Source organism: Chrysemys picta, chromosome 2, assembly GCF_011386835.1.
Source record: "Chrysemys picta bellii isolate R12L10 chromosome 2, ASM1138683v2, whole genome shotgun sequence".
Classification (NCBI taxonomy): Eukaryota; Metazoa; Chordata; order Testudines; family Emydidae; genus Chrysemys; species Chrysemys picta.
In genome coordinates, this window is record NC_088792.1 from 130563267 (window position 1) to 130580389 (window position 17123).

Genomic DNA, 17123 nt, shown 5'->3' on the forward strand with positions numbered 1-17123 from the left:
CTGACTCAGAGCAGGGACTTGAATCCAGATCTCTCCCCCTCCCAGGTGAGTGTCGAAGTCATTGGAATATGGAGTATTCTAGGCTGGGGCTCTCTGTCTTTTGAAGCTATTCCACTTTGTATAAAATACTTAAATATCATTGGAGGAGGACTGGAATCTGGGTCTTTCAGGAGAATGCACTAACCATTAGGCTATATAGTCATTCTCACATTCTCTCTTCTAGCCCAATGAATATTTAATTATATATACAAGGTGGAACAGATTCAACAGTAGGGATTGAGAGAGATCTACCCCCAGAATAACCCAGTGATTGGGCCATTCTCCTGGGACACTTGCATTCAGATCCCTGCTCCAAATCAACCAGACAGGATGAACCCAAGTCTGTTACATCCTAGGTGAGTGCGCTAGCCACTGGGCTATCAGGGGACAACACCATTTTCATCACCTCCTCTTGTGGGAGCCCATTCTGGTAGGCATGCGATTAGGCACCTGTTGAACATGCGCCACAGGTGAGAAGTGGATGAGTGTCTAGTTTGTGAATTCTGCTGAGGCTTAAGCGTGAGTGAGGCACCAAGCTGCTTGGCAGTGTCAGGAATTAGGTGGCTATGCGCATGCTCAGCAACAGAAATGTAGGTGCGTTACCAGTGGAAATGTAGGCATCATCTGAGTGACGGCTTTGTGAATATCAGTGGTGCCTAAATGTTGGACCAGGGCACGTAAAGTGGCAGTTAGATGCATAAGGCCACATTGTGAATGTAGCAGTAAGTGGCTTGTCCACACAGGAAGTCTGTGGCAGAGTAGGGAATGGGACCTAGGTTTTCAAAGTTCTAGATTAGCACCTTGACCATCTTTCCTCTCCTATTGATGTTTTTAGTTCTAGCCATTTCCTTTAAGGAGGGGATTGGTGATATCGTCACCCTTAAAAAGTCAAATCACATAGATGGAAATAAAAGATTACCAAAACACTGATTTCATTTGTTAGATTTTTAAATTTTAGGCACAACATAAAAATGCTTAATTTCTCGTAGTATGCCAAAGTTTATATTATGTTATAATATGTTATGTTATAGGTTTTGAATGATATGCGGGCAAATCCTAGCTCCTTTTACAGAAAATCAGTCATACTTAAAATGTATTCAACCTGCTGTGAATTTAGATCCAGTACCAATATGAAGACTATACATAGGTTTTGGCTGTTTAGCACATTTTTAATGTCTATTAGGGTTCATTTACTAAATTAAGTGGCTCAAGTGGGTTATCTAGCTGTCTTGATAATGTTTAAGAGCAGATACATTTAGGGTGGGATTTTCAAAAAGGCTCTGAAATTGGTGGGAATTTTGCAATGCTGAGCACTTTTGAAAATCTTATCCTCAAAGTATTTCTTTGGGATTATAGCTGTATTTCTCTTCTGGGGACAAATTGTGAAGGCAGTACCTGGGCAATTAAATCAGTTGGATTTTTCTTGGAATAAGGACTCAGTAAAATCTGAGCACAAGATTATGTTTTGAAGGAAGTGGTCCTTGCTGAAGAGAGATTACAGAGTTTAGGACTATTTACTCTAAAGAGAAGACTAATGAGAGTGGACACAATAGAGGTATACAAAATAATGAATAGACTAACAAAGATACATCAAGACAAATTTAAAACAGATAAAAGGAAATACTCTTGCACAATGCATAATGACTCTGCAAAACTCCTTGTCCCAACAACTCAAGCACTTAGCAGGATTTATGAAGGGATTTCACATTTATGGGAAAAATAAGAATAATAAGAATATAATTTGCAGTCACCCTACCTAGGATAAAAAAATATAAGCCATAGCAACCCTTGTGCTTTGTTATGTAACTCAGGCATTCCTAATGATTCTCCAAAAGACTTACTTGTTTTCCAGTATGCCTGGTTCTGGTCTCATTTTAAAAAGGCACTCACAAAGCTGAGAGGAGAGTTGAAATAAGGGAGCTAGTTTTGGGCTACTTCTAATGACAATTCCCAGGGGCACAGTATCTCTCATTAGTGTTTGTAGCTGTGATGTAATGTAGACAGCATGAAAACAGTGCAGAATTTTATTCATGGATGCAAAAGTTCATGGTATGTCTGAAATACTTGAGTAGAATTACAGACCAAATTGAAATTCCCTGGTACCATGTTTGTCAGAACGTTTCTGTTTGATAATTTGCTCACCTTAAGCACAAATTTAATTTTATTTTAGAAAGAATTGCTATTTTTCATATGCTATGTACTTATTATGTATATAGTACCTAAGTGCATGCTAGCTCTTTACAGATGGTAAAATACACTGCCCTTGCCCCTAAAAGTGTAATAAGCAATGAACAAAAAAGAGACTGGGGAAGAATAGAACACATTTCTTCTTTTCTATTTTCCTTTCTACCTTGTCTTTCTTATGTTTAACCCAGATTACCCCAAACACTCATATATTTACTCATTCTTTTAACCTGAGGCCTGTTTTTGCATCTCTCTCATCATAGTAATCTCCTCCAGTAACAGATTATGGAGGCACCAGTTAAGGTTACGCTGAGTTGTGCACTTAACACAGAAATTCAGACTTCTTTATGTCTGAGAAATATAGCGTAGCCCCCCCATCCAGACTTACAATACCTACTTTTGAGTTTAGTTAGTTAAACTGTTAATTAGTTTAGGAATTGATATTAATTTTAAAATGGCCCCTTAAAGAAATATAGCACAGTGTGTCAAAACTTTTTTGTCTTAAATTATTTTAACAAAGGAGTTAACACAGATCCTTCAAATTCTCATATAAGTTAAACTTAGAGAAATTTTGGAACTAGGCTACATTTGACATTTTTTAAAGGCTCATGGTCTCTCTCTCTCTCCCACTACTCTTCATAACTGTTAGTATGGGGCTGAAGGCTGAAGAATAATGTTCTACAACAGAGAATTTCATGAAGACCTGCTCTCTTTCAAAGTGGGTGCCATCTCTCATTGTTCTCCATGAGACAGAAGCAGCATGCTGTTCTTAGGTTGCCAGGAAGGGTCTGGACATCCATGTCCCATTGTTCTTAAGGAGACTGAGTGTTCCTCTCTTCCCCTCTGATGCCATAGGAGACCACTGTAGTAAAGTGGTGATAGAGAATTTAACTGGGTTACTCAGAATATTATGGGTTGGAGTCATGCTCCACTTCGCCCTTACTTCCTGTTCAGTTAGTGGATTTTGCTATTGTAATGCCCTGGCACATCTGAGGGTGAAAACTCAGGAGATGTGGGATGTGCTTTATTTCCTGAGGTCACGGGTCTTTTTCTGCCAATGTGGATCTCTATGCCAAACTCATGACTGCTCCCTCTGGTGATCTGGACTATTCAAACTGATGCTCTAATGGTTGTGCCTCCTGGAAAATAATGGGTAATCCATCCTAACAATGGATACTGTACTCACTTCATAAAGAAGAACACAGTTGTCAAATTACCAAACAACTCCAATAAACTTTATATTAATAATAGAAATGATAAACACAGAAATGCAAAGAATGAGTTATACTATATATATATATATGACTAGATTGAGAGAGAGTTCCAGAAACCATTTTTTTCTTTCACAAAGTCTCCTTGACTCTTAATGTTAAGTTGGCCCTCTAACTAGGGTTGCCAACCCTCCAGAATTGTCCCGGAGTCTCCAGGAATTAAAGATTAAACTTTAATTAAAGATTCTGTCATGTGATGAAACATCCAAGAATATGTCCAACCAAAATTGGCAACCTTACCTGTAACATGTCAGTCCCCAGTCCAGGTCCCTGTTGGTGAGGCACCAGGCACCCACTGTTTGTCTTGTCTGGGGGATCCAATGATCTGCAGAGCTGTTTGGGTTTCAGAAATAGCTTTTCAGCTCCAAGGGATGGTCTGAATCCTCCTCACATTGTGGTAACAAGCTTAGATCATATAAGCTTTCTGCTCTTCCGCCTGGCTGAAGTAATTTAGTGTTCAGGCTGTAGGTGGTGACACCTGCGGCAGTCAGCTGCACTGTCAGCCTGTCATTTCCTTCACAATGGTGTGGCAGGCCCTAGGGAAACCTCACTTGGCAGAGTTTCCCAAATGTGGATTGGGACCATAGTAAAAACAGTCAGTCTGTGAGGGGAGCTGGGAGCTCCCTCCATTTCTGGCTCTCTTCATTGCTTTCCCTCTCTCTTTCCTTTCAGCTGACACCCCAGGGAGAAGGCCTGTGTCGTCTCTCACAGGCATTTGGTCTCTAGGTTTACCACCTGGCTGGTATTTGGCTAGCCTTTTTTTTTTTTTTAATGGATTTGCCAGTTTCCAGAAAAATCATTTAATCTGCCAGGTTTTTTTAAACGCTTTTTAATATTTTGAAGGTTTGCATTATTATCCCAGTACACTGGGAGATATAATGTTAAAAGTTTCTGTGCCCAGCTAAAGATACTGCAGTGTTCCCCTTCCGGAGTTTAAGCAATAATAGATCAAAACTGTTAAAAATACAAATGCAACTGTTAGCCCACCAACAGGCAAGTGCATCGTGCCTGTATGTGAGAGAGGGTTTGAGTCACCTGAGAGTGAGGAAACATGCAATGTTATCAATCTTATCTATATTTGTTATCTCGCTGCAGACTATAAGTGGCTGTTGAAGGGGGAGGTTGTAGAGTTGCCTTGTAGTTGGGGGTTGAGGTTGCAGCACGCTTTCCTTACGTGGGGGTGTGCTGGGTTATTTTTCAATTTCAAAGGTGGTAACCCTACTGGTCTGTGGGGTAAAGAGCCCATCAGAGCTCCCCTTTTTTGGAACATCTGGGGCTACTGCTCTCTCTAGCCTCCTATCTGCTCAAGGGAGGGTTGCCTGCCAATAAGGCAGCAACACTTCTGGGATGCAATCTTTAGTCCTGGCTGGGCCCAGCTTATGGTAAGGGAGTTAGAGGGTTACACTATGTAGTTGAATAAAGCTGCACATTCCTAGCGTGCAGTACTGTGAATAGAGAGTGCACTGAGTGATGCCTTTACAAAAGCCCCCATCATCCCTGGGCCAATTATCACTGGGAACAATGAGAGGTGATAGCCATTTTGAAAGTGGGCATCAGCATATAACCTCAGTCCCACTGAGAACAATGGGAAATGGCAGCCATTTCGAAAGAGGGTAATTCTGAATGAGTCATTCTGAGGGAACTATTTGGTACCAGCCGGTACTGACAGATACACTTTCAGCTATGAAAAATAACAGCAAAAATGGACATTAAATCCCAGCTATTTCTTTCCAAAGCTATTGCTCCAAATCTACTTAGCAGGGAGGACAAAAGGAAGGAGGCAACATTGTGTGTGTCCATGTGGAGGGGGAAATGTAGAGGATGCAGGAGGAAGAAGACAAGTGGTGAACAGCGTGTGTGTTTATGTATGTTTGTATATGCTGGGAAATGTGTTTGTGTGTGTGCAAAAGAGAGTGGGAAATGGTATGTGTGTGTGCAAGCAGGGGCATGTAAGGAGGGGTAGAATTGAGAGAGAAACTCTGTGTGCATGCAACCATAATATAATTAAATTTAATATCCTTGATGGGGAAGGGGAAATTACAAAGAAGCCCACTACAGTAATATTTAACTTCAGAAAGGGGAACTACACAAAAATGAGGAAGCTAATGAAATGTAAATTAAAAGGAACCGTCACAAAAATGAAATGCTTGCAACCTGCATGGAAATTTTTAAAAACATTATAATACAGGCTCAAATTAAATGTATACTTCAAATTAAAAAAAAATAGTACAAGGACCAAAAATATGCCACCGTGGCTAAACAACAGAGTAAAAGAGGTTCTTCTTCGAGTGCTTGCTCATATCCATTCCATTAGGTGTGTGCGCGCCGCGTGCACGATCGTCGGAAGATTTTCTACCCTAGCAACACCGGCGGGTCGGCTGTGGAGCCCCCTAGAGTGGCGCCTTCATGGCGCTGAATATATACCCCAGCCGACCCGGCGCCCCCTCAGTTCCTTCTTACCGCCCCTGACGGTCGTTGGAACTGTGGAGCGCTGCTTAGCTGTTCTCCACTCTCCCTAGCTTAGTTAGTCATTCGCAGTTATAGTGTAGTTCTAGTGTTTATAGTTAAATAGTTAAATAGTTTTAAAGTTGTTCTAGTTGTTATTGTAGTTCAGGGGATTAAGGGGGCCGTCTCCCCCTTTCTCCCCCGGCCGCGGGGCCGGGCTCATGCCCAACGCTCCCGGCTTCAAGCAGTGCGCCTCCTGCGCTAAGCCTATACCCACGAGCGACCCGCACGACTCCTGTCTGAAGTGCCTGGGAGAGTCCCATCAAACAGATAAGTGCAAGATCTGTAAGGCCTTCAGACCAAGGACCAAGAAGGAGCGGGACTTTCGGCTCCGGCAACTCCTGATGGAGGCGGCACTTAGTCCGGACGCTCCATCTACAAGCCAGGCCCCGGCACCTAGCGCCTCGGTGCGCAGTGCCCCGGCGGCACCGGCCATGCCGACCACGCGAGTGGCGTCGGACAAGCCTCCCCGGCACCGGACCTCGTCGGCACCGCAAGCACAACAAGTGCCTCGGCGCCGGTCATTATTCCCGGGGCATAAAAAAGCCCATAAGACGGGGACCTCCGTGCTGAAGACGCCGGCTCCCCCAGTGCCGGGGGTAGAGCCGCGTCCGCCGGTGGAGCACCGGAAACAGGTGCCTCCAGCACCGACGACTCCGGCGCCGAGGCCGTTGAGTCCGGTGCAGATAGCGTCTCCACCGAGACCGGCGGTGATACAGTGCCTCCCGTCGACTCCAGAGACCTTCGCGGCGGCGAGAGACTTAATAGCTCTCACGGAGCCGGCACCGCCCCAACCACCGGCACCGACGGCACCGTTGACTCGCCCGGTCCAGTCGAGGGGGAAACCTGCCTTGATGCGCCCTCCATCGCAAGGGCTGGAACCTCGGCACCGATCCAGGTCCCGAAGCAGGTCCCCACGCCGTTCGCAGTCCCGGCGCCGAATATCACCTCGGCACCGGTCGTACTCGCGGCCAAGATCTTCTTCGCGGCACCGCTCTACGTCTCGGCACCGCTATGATCGTCGGCACCGATCAACGTCGAGACGTAGTTCTCGGCACCGCTACGGTCGACGCTCGACGTCGAGAGGCCGCTCCCGGCACCGGGCATACTCCAGGTCCTCGTCGAGGTCAAGATCCGACTCCCGGCACCGACGAGGTCATCGGCACCGGTCGCGGTCCCGGCACCGATCGCCGGCACCGCGTAGAGATAGATCATCTCCGGACCGGCACCGTGCGGCACCGCAGCCCACGGGAATCGTCTCGACGCTCTCGGCACCACCGTGGCCATCGAGATCGGTGTCTCGCTCCTCGGAGGACCTCTCGAGATCGGCATACCCCCCTCAGGGGCAAGCCGAGGAACAGGACTTGGGCCATTGGCAGGACATAACAGAGGACCATTCTCATGGCCCATCTCACTGGTCGTTTTGGACCCCGTGGGCGTACCATCAGGCGCAAGGGGCTCCAATTGCTTCGACCTCTCGCTCCGGTCACTCCGCTAGAAGGGCCCCGGAGTCCACCATCTCTCGGCCTCCGCCAGGGGGCATGGAGGCTTCTGTGTCCGCACCACCTGACGCCCTGGACCCAAGCGCAGGTGATGCTCCGGCCCAGGAACAGGGAGACCAGGACCATCCCTTGGATCCTGTTCCACCGGAGGCATCTTCCTCTTCTTCTCCGGATGAGGCAGTGGCGGGCACATCGTGCACAGGTCCACCTCCAATAGATCTTCGGACTCACCAGGATCTTCTGCGTAGGATGGCCCGTAATATGGACCTGCAGGCAGAGGAGATAGTGGAGGTGCACGACCCGATCGTGAATATCCTCGGAGCGGATGCCCCATCGAGGGTGGCGTTACCCCTGATCCGCACGATACAAACCAATGCATCTACGATATGGCAGACTCCTGCCTCTATCCCACCCACAGCGAGAGGGGTGGAAAGGAAATACTTCGTCCCGTCTAAAGACTACGGGTACTTGTATACCCACCCCCAGCCGTGTTCACTGGTGGTGGCATCAGTGAACGCACGGGAGCGCCACGGTCAGCAGGCCGCAGCGCCCAAATCAAAGGAGGCTAAGCGCCTCGATTTATTCGGCCGTAAAGTTTACTCAGCCGGAGGGCTGCAACTTAGAGCGGCTAACCAACAGGCGCTCTTGAGCCGCTATAGCTTTAACTCCTGGAACTCTATGGGGAAGTTCAAGGAGTTGGTTCCCCAAGAGTCCAGGGAGGAGTTTGGAGCCCTGGTAGAGGAGGGTAAGAAGGTGGCTCGGACCTCCTTACAGGCCTCCTTAGACATAGCGGACTCTGCTGCGAGAACCCTGGCCTCAGGTATCGCTATGCGGAGGATCTCCTGGCTCCAGGTTTCGGGTCTGCCTCAGGAACTGCAGCAAACCCTGCAGGATCTACCCTTCGAAGGACAAGGGTTGTTTTCAGAAAAGACGGACTCTCGCCTGCAGAGCCTCAAGGACGCCAGGACGATCATGCGTTCCTTGGGGATGCATGTTGTGGGCCCTCAGCGCAGGCCATTTAGACCGCAGCCTCAGCGCTTCTACCCCCCCCGCCTCGTCAGAGACAGGACTCGGCCCGGAGGCGAGGGCAAGGTGGTAGAAGAAGGTGGACCGGCCCTCAACCCGGTCAGAACCAGGGGCCACCTAGACCACCTTCAGGCCCCAGGCAGAACTTTTGAAGGTGCGGTCGAGGACGGCGCCCCAGTCATCCCCCAGGATCCAGCCCCCTCCTTTCGGGATCGCCTTTCCCATTTCCACCATGCCTGGTCCCTTATAACCTCGGACCGTTGGGTCCTTCGCACGGTGGACAGGGGATATGCTATCCAGTTTTCTTCAACTCCCCCCTCCTCCCCCCCTTCCCCGTCCCTCTTCAGGGACCCTTCTCACGAGCAACTTCTTATACAGGAAGTTTCCACGCTCCTTGCTATGGGGGCCATAGAGGAGGTTCCAGTGGAGTTAAGGGGCAGGGGATTCTATTCCCGTTACTTCCTCATTCCCAAGTCCAAAGGAGGTCTGCGACCTATCTTGGACTTGCGCGGACTCAACAAATTCGTAGTAAAGTTGAAGTTCCGCATGGTCTCTCTGGGGGCCATTATCCCTTCCCTCGATCCTGGAGACTGGTTCGCCGCCCTCGACATGAAAGACGCATACTTTCACATTGCAATTTACCCGCCTCACAGACGCTTCCTGCGATTCGTGGTAAGCAGGGTGCACTACCAATTTGCAGTCCTTCCCTTCGGCCTATCCTCGGCCCCAAGAGTGTTCACGAAATGTATGGCTGTCGTGGCAGCGTACCTTCGTCGGCAAGGGATACAGGTGTTCCCGTACCTAGACGACTGGCTGGTACGCGGTCGCACCAAAGAGCAAGTTCGAGCTCACGTCCACATAATAGTGCACACATTCAACAAGTTGGGTATCCTACTCAACAAGGACAAATCCACTCTAGAACCTACCCAGAGAATAGAATTCATCGGCGCAGTTCTAGACTCCAGACGTGCACAAGCCATCCTGCCAGACAATCGCTTTCGCACCATCACGAGCCTCATTCAAGGACTCAAGGCCTTCCCAACTACCACGGTGAGGTCGTGCCTTACCCTACTAGGTCACATGGCTTCCTGCACGTATGTAACCAGGCATGCCAGACTTCGGCTTCGCCCACTCCAGACCTGGGTGTCATCAATATACCGCCCACATCGGGACAGCCTGAACATGGTGGTCACGGTCCCGAACTCGGTCCTGACCTCCCTCACCTGGTGGCTAGATCACAGTGTGGTTTGCGAGGGGATGCCGTTTCACGCCCCACAACCCTCTCTGCACCTGGTCACAGATGCTTCATCTCTGGGTTGGGGCGCCCATCTCAACGAGCACCATACCCAGGGCCTGTGGACTGCACCCCAGCTAGCCCTGCACATCAATGTTCGGGAACTGATGGCGGTGCGCCTGGCGTGCCAGGCATTTCTCAATCTCCTACGTGGCCGCTGTGTGTTAGTTCTCATCGACAACACCACGGCCATGTTTTACATCAACAAGCAAGGAGGAGCGCGTTCGTCAATCCTATGCCAAGAGGCCATTCGCCTGTGGGACTTCTGCATCGCCCACTCAATCCATCTCACGGCATCGTTCCTCCCTGGAGTCCAGAACACTCTGGCGGACCGACTCAGCAGGTCCTTTCAAACACACGAGTGGTCTATCCGTCCGGACATCATACATTCCGTTTTCCAGAAGTGGGGGTTTCCCCAGATAGACCTGTTTGCATCTCGAGACAACAGGAAGTGCCACGTGTTCTGCTCCCTGCAAGGTCGAGCTCCGGGCTCCCTCTCGGATGCGTTCCTCCTTCCCTGGAAAGACCACCTGTTTTATGCCTTCCCTCCGTTTCCTCTGGTCCACAAGGTACTGCTCAAATTGCGCAGAGACCAGGCACAGGTGATTCTGATCGCCCCAGCGTGGCCGAGACAACATCGGTACACCACACTGTTGGAGCTCTCGGTCCAGACACCGATCCCGCTTCCATTATGCCCAGATCTCATCTCTCAGGACCACGGCCGCCTGCGTCACCCCGACCTGCAATCACTCCACCTCACGGCGTGGCTGCTCCATGGTTCACCCAGGCAGAGCAGCAGTGCTCGCACTCTGTCCAACAGATTCTGCTGAGCAGTAGGAAGCCCTCAACACGGACCACGTACCTGGCCAAGTGGAAGCGGTTCTCCTGTTGGTGCGAACAACGAGCCATGTCCCCGTTGCACGCACCTATTCCTCTCATTTTGGAATATCTCCTCTCCCTAAAACAGCAGGGGTTGGCGATATCTTCAATTAGAGTTCACCTGGCCGCCATATCGGCCTTTCACCCAGGGGAACTCGCGTCCTCGGTATTCTCTAACCCGATGGTCGTTAGATTCCTCAAGGGCTTAGACCGGATGTACCCACAACAACGTCAACCCGTTCCGACGTGGGACCTCAACCTGGTTCTCTCCAAGCTCACAGGTCCTCCATTCGAGCCACTGGCCACCTGTTCACTTCTGTACCTATCCTGGAAGACAGCCTTCCTCGTAGCCATCACCTCAGCAAGGCGCGTTTCTGAACTCAGGGCACTTACATCCGAGCCCCCTTACACAGTTTTCCATAAGGATAAAGTGCAGCTTCGTCCACATCCTGCCTTTCTCCCTAAGGTGGTTTCTCCTTTTCATATCAACCAGGATATATTTCTCCCGGTCTTTCATCCTAAACCACATGCTACTCGCCAGGATCAACGTTTGCATTCTCTGGACGTACGCAGAGCCCTGGCCTTCTATATTGACCGCACAAGGCACTTTAGAAAGACGACGCAACTCTTCGTTGCAGTGGCCGACCGAATGAAAGGCTCACCGGTCTCCTCACAACGCCTATCCTCCTGGATTACGTCTTGCATCCGGACTTGCTATGACCTGGCAGGTGTCTCAGCACCGCACCTCACCGCTCACTCCACGAGGGCCCAAGCTTCCTCGACTGCTTTCCTGGCGCAAGTTCCGATCCAGGACATTTGTAGAGCGGCGGTTTGGTCATCAGTCCACACGTTTACAGCTCACTATGCACTAGTGCAGCAGTCCAGGGACGATGCTGCTTTCGGATCAGCGGTTTTGCACACAGCAATGTCTCACTCCGACCCCACCACCTAAGTTGGGCTTGGGAGTCACCTAATGGAATGGATATGAGCAAGCACTCGAAGAAGAAAAGACGGTTACTCACCGTTGTAACTGTTGTTCTTCGAGATGTGTTGCTCATATCCATTCCAAACCCGCCCCCCGTCCCCACTGTCGGAGTAGCCGGCAAGAAGGAACTGAGGGGGCGCCGGGTCGGCTGGGGTATATATTCAGCGCCATGAAGGCGCCACTCTAGGGGGCTCCACAGCCGACCCGCCGGTGTTGCTAGGGTAGAAAATCTTCCGACGATCGTGCACGCGGCGCGCACACACCTAATGGAATGGATATGAGCAACACATCTCGAAGAACAACAGTTACAACGGTGAGTAACCGTCTTTTCTTGGAGGCAAAAAGGCATCCTTTAAAAATTGGACATCAAATCCCAGTGAAAAAAATAGAGAGAAGCATGATCTCTGACAAGTAAAGTGGAAAAGTACAATTAGGTAGGCTAAAAAAGTATTTGAAGAGCAACTAAGCAAAAGACTCAAAAACTAGCCCAAACATTTTTTTAAGTACATCAGAATCAGGAAGCCTGCCAAACATCAGACTATTGAGATGCTAAAGGAGCACTCAAGAAAGACAAGGTCATGGTGGAGAACTCAAATGAATTATTTGCATTGGTCTGCACTGCAGAGGATGTGAGTAAGATTTCCCAACCTGACCCATTCTTTTTAGGTGACAAATCCAAGGAACTGTCCCATCTTGAGGTGTCAGCAGAGGAGGGTTTTGATCAAATGGATAAATTAAACCGTAATAAGTCACCAGGACCAGATGGTATTCACCCAAGAATTCTGAAGGAACTCAGATGTGGTTGGGTCCTCTGATAGTGTCGCCACACCATTTGCCAGAAATGCCCCTCTGCCATGTATACTGGTTCTCCACTTGTAAGAATATATATTTATAGGGTGACCAAATGTCCTGATTTATAGGGACAGTCCCAATTTTGGGGTCTTTTTCTTATATAGGCTCCTATTACCCACCACCCCCCGTCCTGATTTTTCACATTTGCTGTCTGGTCACCCTATATATTTATGCCTGTGTCTGTAATTTTCACTCCATGCATCTGAAGAAGTGGGTTTTTTACCCATGAAAGCTTATGCCCAAATAAATCTGTTAGTCTTTAAGGTGCCACCGGACTCCTTATTGTTTTTGTGGATACAAGCTAACACAGCTACCTCTCTGATAACTGTGCTATGTACCTGTTGCTTAAATCAGCTTCTGTACCAGATGACTGGAGGATAGCTAATGTGAAGCCAATTTTTTAAACATAGTTTCAGTACCAGGCAAATTGGTCAAAACTATAATAAAGAACAGAATTATTCAACACATAGATGAACATCACAGCCAAGAATCACCGAAGTAGGAGGCTGCCAGGCATTTCTTGAGGCTCACCCACCACTATCCTGTAGCTAGAAACATTAAGTTTCACAAAAAAACAAAACAAACAAAAAAAAAGCACTAAGGTCTGATACACACAAGGCGTTAGGTGCAGGTTTAAAACTAACATATGGAAGTAGTTCTTCACACAACCCACAGTCAATCTTATTGCCAGGGGATGTTGTGAAGACCCCTAGTTTTAGGATCCACTGAGATTCACAAAAATCCCACTGTACTCGGTTAGTGCCTAAACTCATTTGGCACCTACGTTTTTTCAGTAAAAGCTCCCTAGTGTGTTTCTGATTCTGAGCATGTGCACTTTGCTGCTTCCCACTAGGCACCCAGACATCTATCTCATGCCTATGCATCAGAACAATTCAGAAACCAGGGGAAGATAGGCATTTGTCTATCTAAGTTGCATGCAGGCCCTGATCCAGTAGGTGACCCATGAGCATGCCTACTGGATTGGACCCCTCAACTGAGTTCACACTCAACAGACAAGGAGGCGCTTCCTCGTAACTTTTAGTGCAATGGTTAGGATACTCACCTGGGATGTAGGAGACTCGCAGTTCAAATCCCACCTCCACCTGTGTAGGAGAAGCGATTTGAACAGGGATCTGCCATCTCTCAGGTGACTGCTGTAACCACTGGGTTTTGTGGGTCTCTCTCGCTCTCCCTGTTGAAGTTGTTGAACTGTGGATAAATAATTAAAAAGTCATTAGAGTAGGGGGGACTAAACACTGGGTCTACCACATCCTAGACCAGTGTGCAAACCCACCAGGCTACAGAGTCACTCTCATGTTGCTTACTCTCTCTCTCTGTTCCCTCCTTCCTTTCCCCATGTAGAAATATACAGTTAGGGCACTCATATCTTATCTTTGCCCTGTAATGACATCATGCAATAACCATACAATTATGATTAAGGCATTTGAGTTTTTGTGGTGCCAGATTAAATTGATTTTTAAAAGACATATTACATCCCCCCTTCATAGTTTCACTACAGAGAGAACCACCTTAAAACAATGTTAACTCTGTTCTGTATTCATACAATAAATTATTTTTATATTAAAAAATTCATAAATGAACATTAAACTAGAAATGTAAAAGAGGATGTTACCATTTTCTATTTTTAATTATCTGAAAATATGAATTATCAATTTTTTTTTGTTTAACTTTTATGGCCAGATTCACCAGTACGTGCCAGGTGGTTTCTGCTGTTCTGTTGGATCAGATCAATGGTCCATTTAGCCTGGTATTCTGCCTTCCAACAGTGGTCAATGCCAGATGCTTCAAAGGGAATGAACAGAACAGGGCAACTATCAAGTGATCCGTTTCCTGTTGTCCAATCACAGTATCTGGCAGTCAGAGGCTTAGGGACACCCAGAGCATGGGGTTGCATCCCTGAGCATCTTGGTAATAGTATTAATGGGCCTATTCTCCACGAATTTATCTAATTCATTTTTTAACCCATTTATACTTTTGGTCTTCACAACATCCCCTGGCAATAAGATTGACTGTGGGTTGTGTGAAGAACTACTTCCATATGTTAGTTTTAAACCTGCTTCCTATCGATTTCATTGGGTGAGCCCTGGTTCTTGTAGTATGTGAAGGGATAAATAATACTTCCTTATTCACTTTCTCCACAACATTCATGATTTTATAGACCGCTATTATATCCCTCCTTTGTTGTCTCTTTTCAAGATCAACAGTCCCAATCTTTTTAATCTCTCCTCATATGGAAGATGTTCCATATCCTTAATCATTTTTGTTTAATTTTCTGTACCTTTTAAAATTCAAATATATGTGGGGTTTTTTTGAGATGGGGTGACCATAAATGCACGCAGTTTTCGAGGTGTAGGTGTACCATGGATTTATAAATTGGCATTATGATATTTTCTGTCTTCTTATCTATCCCTTTCCTAATGGTTCCTAATATTCTGCTAGCTTTTTTGACTGCCACTACACATTGAGCGGATGTTTTCAGAGAACTTTCTTCAATGGTTCCAAGATCTCTTTCTTGAGTGGTAACAGCTAATTTAGATTCCATCGTTTTATATGTATAGTTGGGATTATATTTTCCAATATGCATTACTTTGCATTTAGCAACATGAATTTCATTTGCCATTTTGTAGCCCAGTCACCCAGTTTTGTGAGATGCCTTTGTAACTCTTCACAGTCTGCTCTGGACTTAACTATCTTGAGATATTTTGTATCATCTGCCACCTCACTGTTTACCTTTTCCCAGATCATTTATGAATATGTTGAACAGCACTGGTCCTGGTACAGATCCTGGGAGGCACCACTATTTACCTCTCTCCATTCTGAAAACTGACTGGCATATTGGATCAGATCAATGATCCATTTAGCCTGGTATCCTGCCTTCCTATTTTTTAATCAGTTACTGATCATGAGAGGACCTTCCCTCTTATCTTACAACTTCTTAGTTTGCTTAAGAGCCTTTGGTGAGGGACCTTGTCAAAGGCTTTCAGAAAGTCCAAGTACACTATATCCACTGGAGCATCCTTGTCCATATTTGTTGACCCCCTCAAAAAATTATAATAGGTTGGTGAGGCATGATTTCTCTTTTCAAAAGTCCTGTTGGCTCTTCCCTAACAAATCATACATACTTTATACTACACCTCTACCTCAATATAACACTGTCCTTGGGAGCCAAAAAATCTTACCGTGTTATAGGTGAAACTGCGTTATAGCGAACTTACTTTGATCCGCTGGAGTGTGCAGTCCCGCCCCCCCGGAGCACTGCTTGACTGTGTTATATCAGAATTCATGTTATATCGGGTTGTGTTATATCGGGGTAGAGGTGTACTAAAGAAAATGGTCTATTGAAAGACCTTAACAATAACATAGTTATTAATAGCAAAGACTGTCACTTAGCAGTAGTAAAGCAGGCCAGCACCTAATTAATGCTCAATATTGCACATAGAACATGAACTGAATTCCTTTTTCAGTATATCATAAAACAGGCAAACACATTTGTTCATCAGAGTTCTAAGTTGTTTTTAAAAAAATGAAAAAAAAACAAAACAAGTCATCTCTGAGGATTTTGTGACTGTAATTAATAGGGCTTTTTGAAAGGAGAAGGTCCATTAAATATAAACTTCAAGCAGGAACAAAACACATTAACTACAAAAATCTGTTTTGCTGCTGCTTGTGATTATTTCCTGATATCTCATTTAAAGAAGTTCACTGACTCGCCTGTTCTTTTTTTACCCCCTTAGATATTGGCAAATGCTATCATTTTCGTCTGTGGAAACCTGGCAGGAGCATACCACAAGCACCTCATGGAACTTGCTCTGCAGCAGACATATCAGGACACCTGCAACTGCATCAAGTCCCGCATCAAGTTGGAATTTGAGAAGCGGCAGCAGGTAAAGTTACTCCCATACCTTGGTCCATTCTGTTGCTTTTCCAAAAAAAAAAAAAAAAAAAGTTTATCGGAGCATAATCCACTTTGTCAGTACAAGAAAGCTTATTGATTAAGTTGCTGGAAGTTTTGCTTTAAACTCCATGCAAAATCTGTTTAATGATTGTCACATTTTTTATCTGAATGTAAAATTACTTGTTATTTCTGTTATCATCTAAGCCTCTTCTCTTGAGTTACATTAGGAAAAATATTTTGTGGCAATAGAAGGTGAAGGCACTACATAGAACCTGTATTCAGGACTGTCATGTGTTTTCTTCTGATTGGATCAGCCATATGATGTTGATCTTTGCCTTTGGGAAATATCCATTCTCCCTGTCCAACAGAACTGCTCTAAAATCTTGCTGTATTGTCCTAAAAATGTATTTCAATCTACAATACAGATGAGTCAGGTGCATAGTTCTAAGGTTCAAGTAGGATAACAAAGAGCTGGGGGAATTTCATAATGAGAGTATCTGTCACTTATTGTAATAGCTGAATAAAAGGCTGACATCTTTCTTTCGTTCTTTCGTTCTTTCTTTCATTCTTTCGTTCGTTCTTTCTTTCTCTTTCAATTTCCATAGTGCCTGTCATCCTGACAGTTAGAAAAATTTAAAGCACAAAATATCTCATCAGATGCTAAACAAGA

General features: G+C 46.4%; 1 protein-coding gene across 1 annotated transcript in view; it reads left to right on the top strand.

Moving 5' to 3' along the window:
* Nucleotides 1–17123, top strand: part of ADCY2 (adenylate cyclase 2) — a 362288-nt gene that overhangs the window by 221312 nt on the left and 123853 nt on the right. The window contains exon 4 of the mRNA XM_065584203.1: nt 16293–16442. Within this exon, the coding sequence (XP_065440275.1) occupies nt 16293–16442 (150 nt within the window). The remainder of the gene's footprint in view (nt 1–16292; nt 16443–17123) is intronic.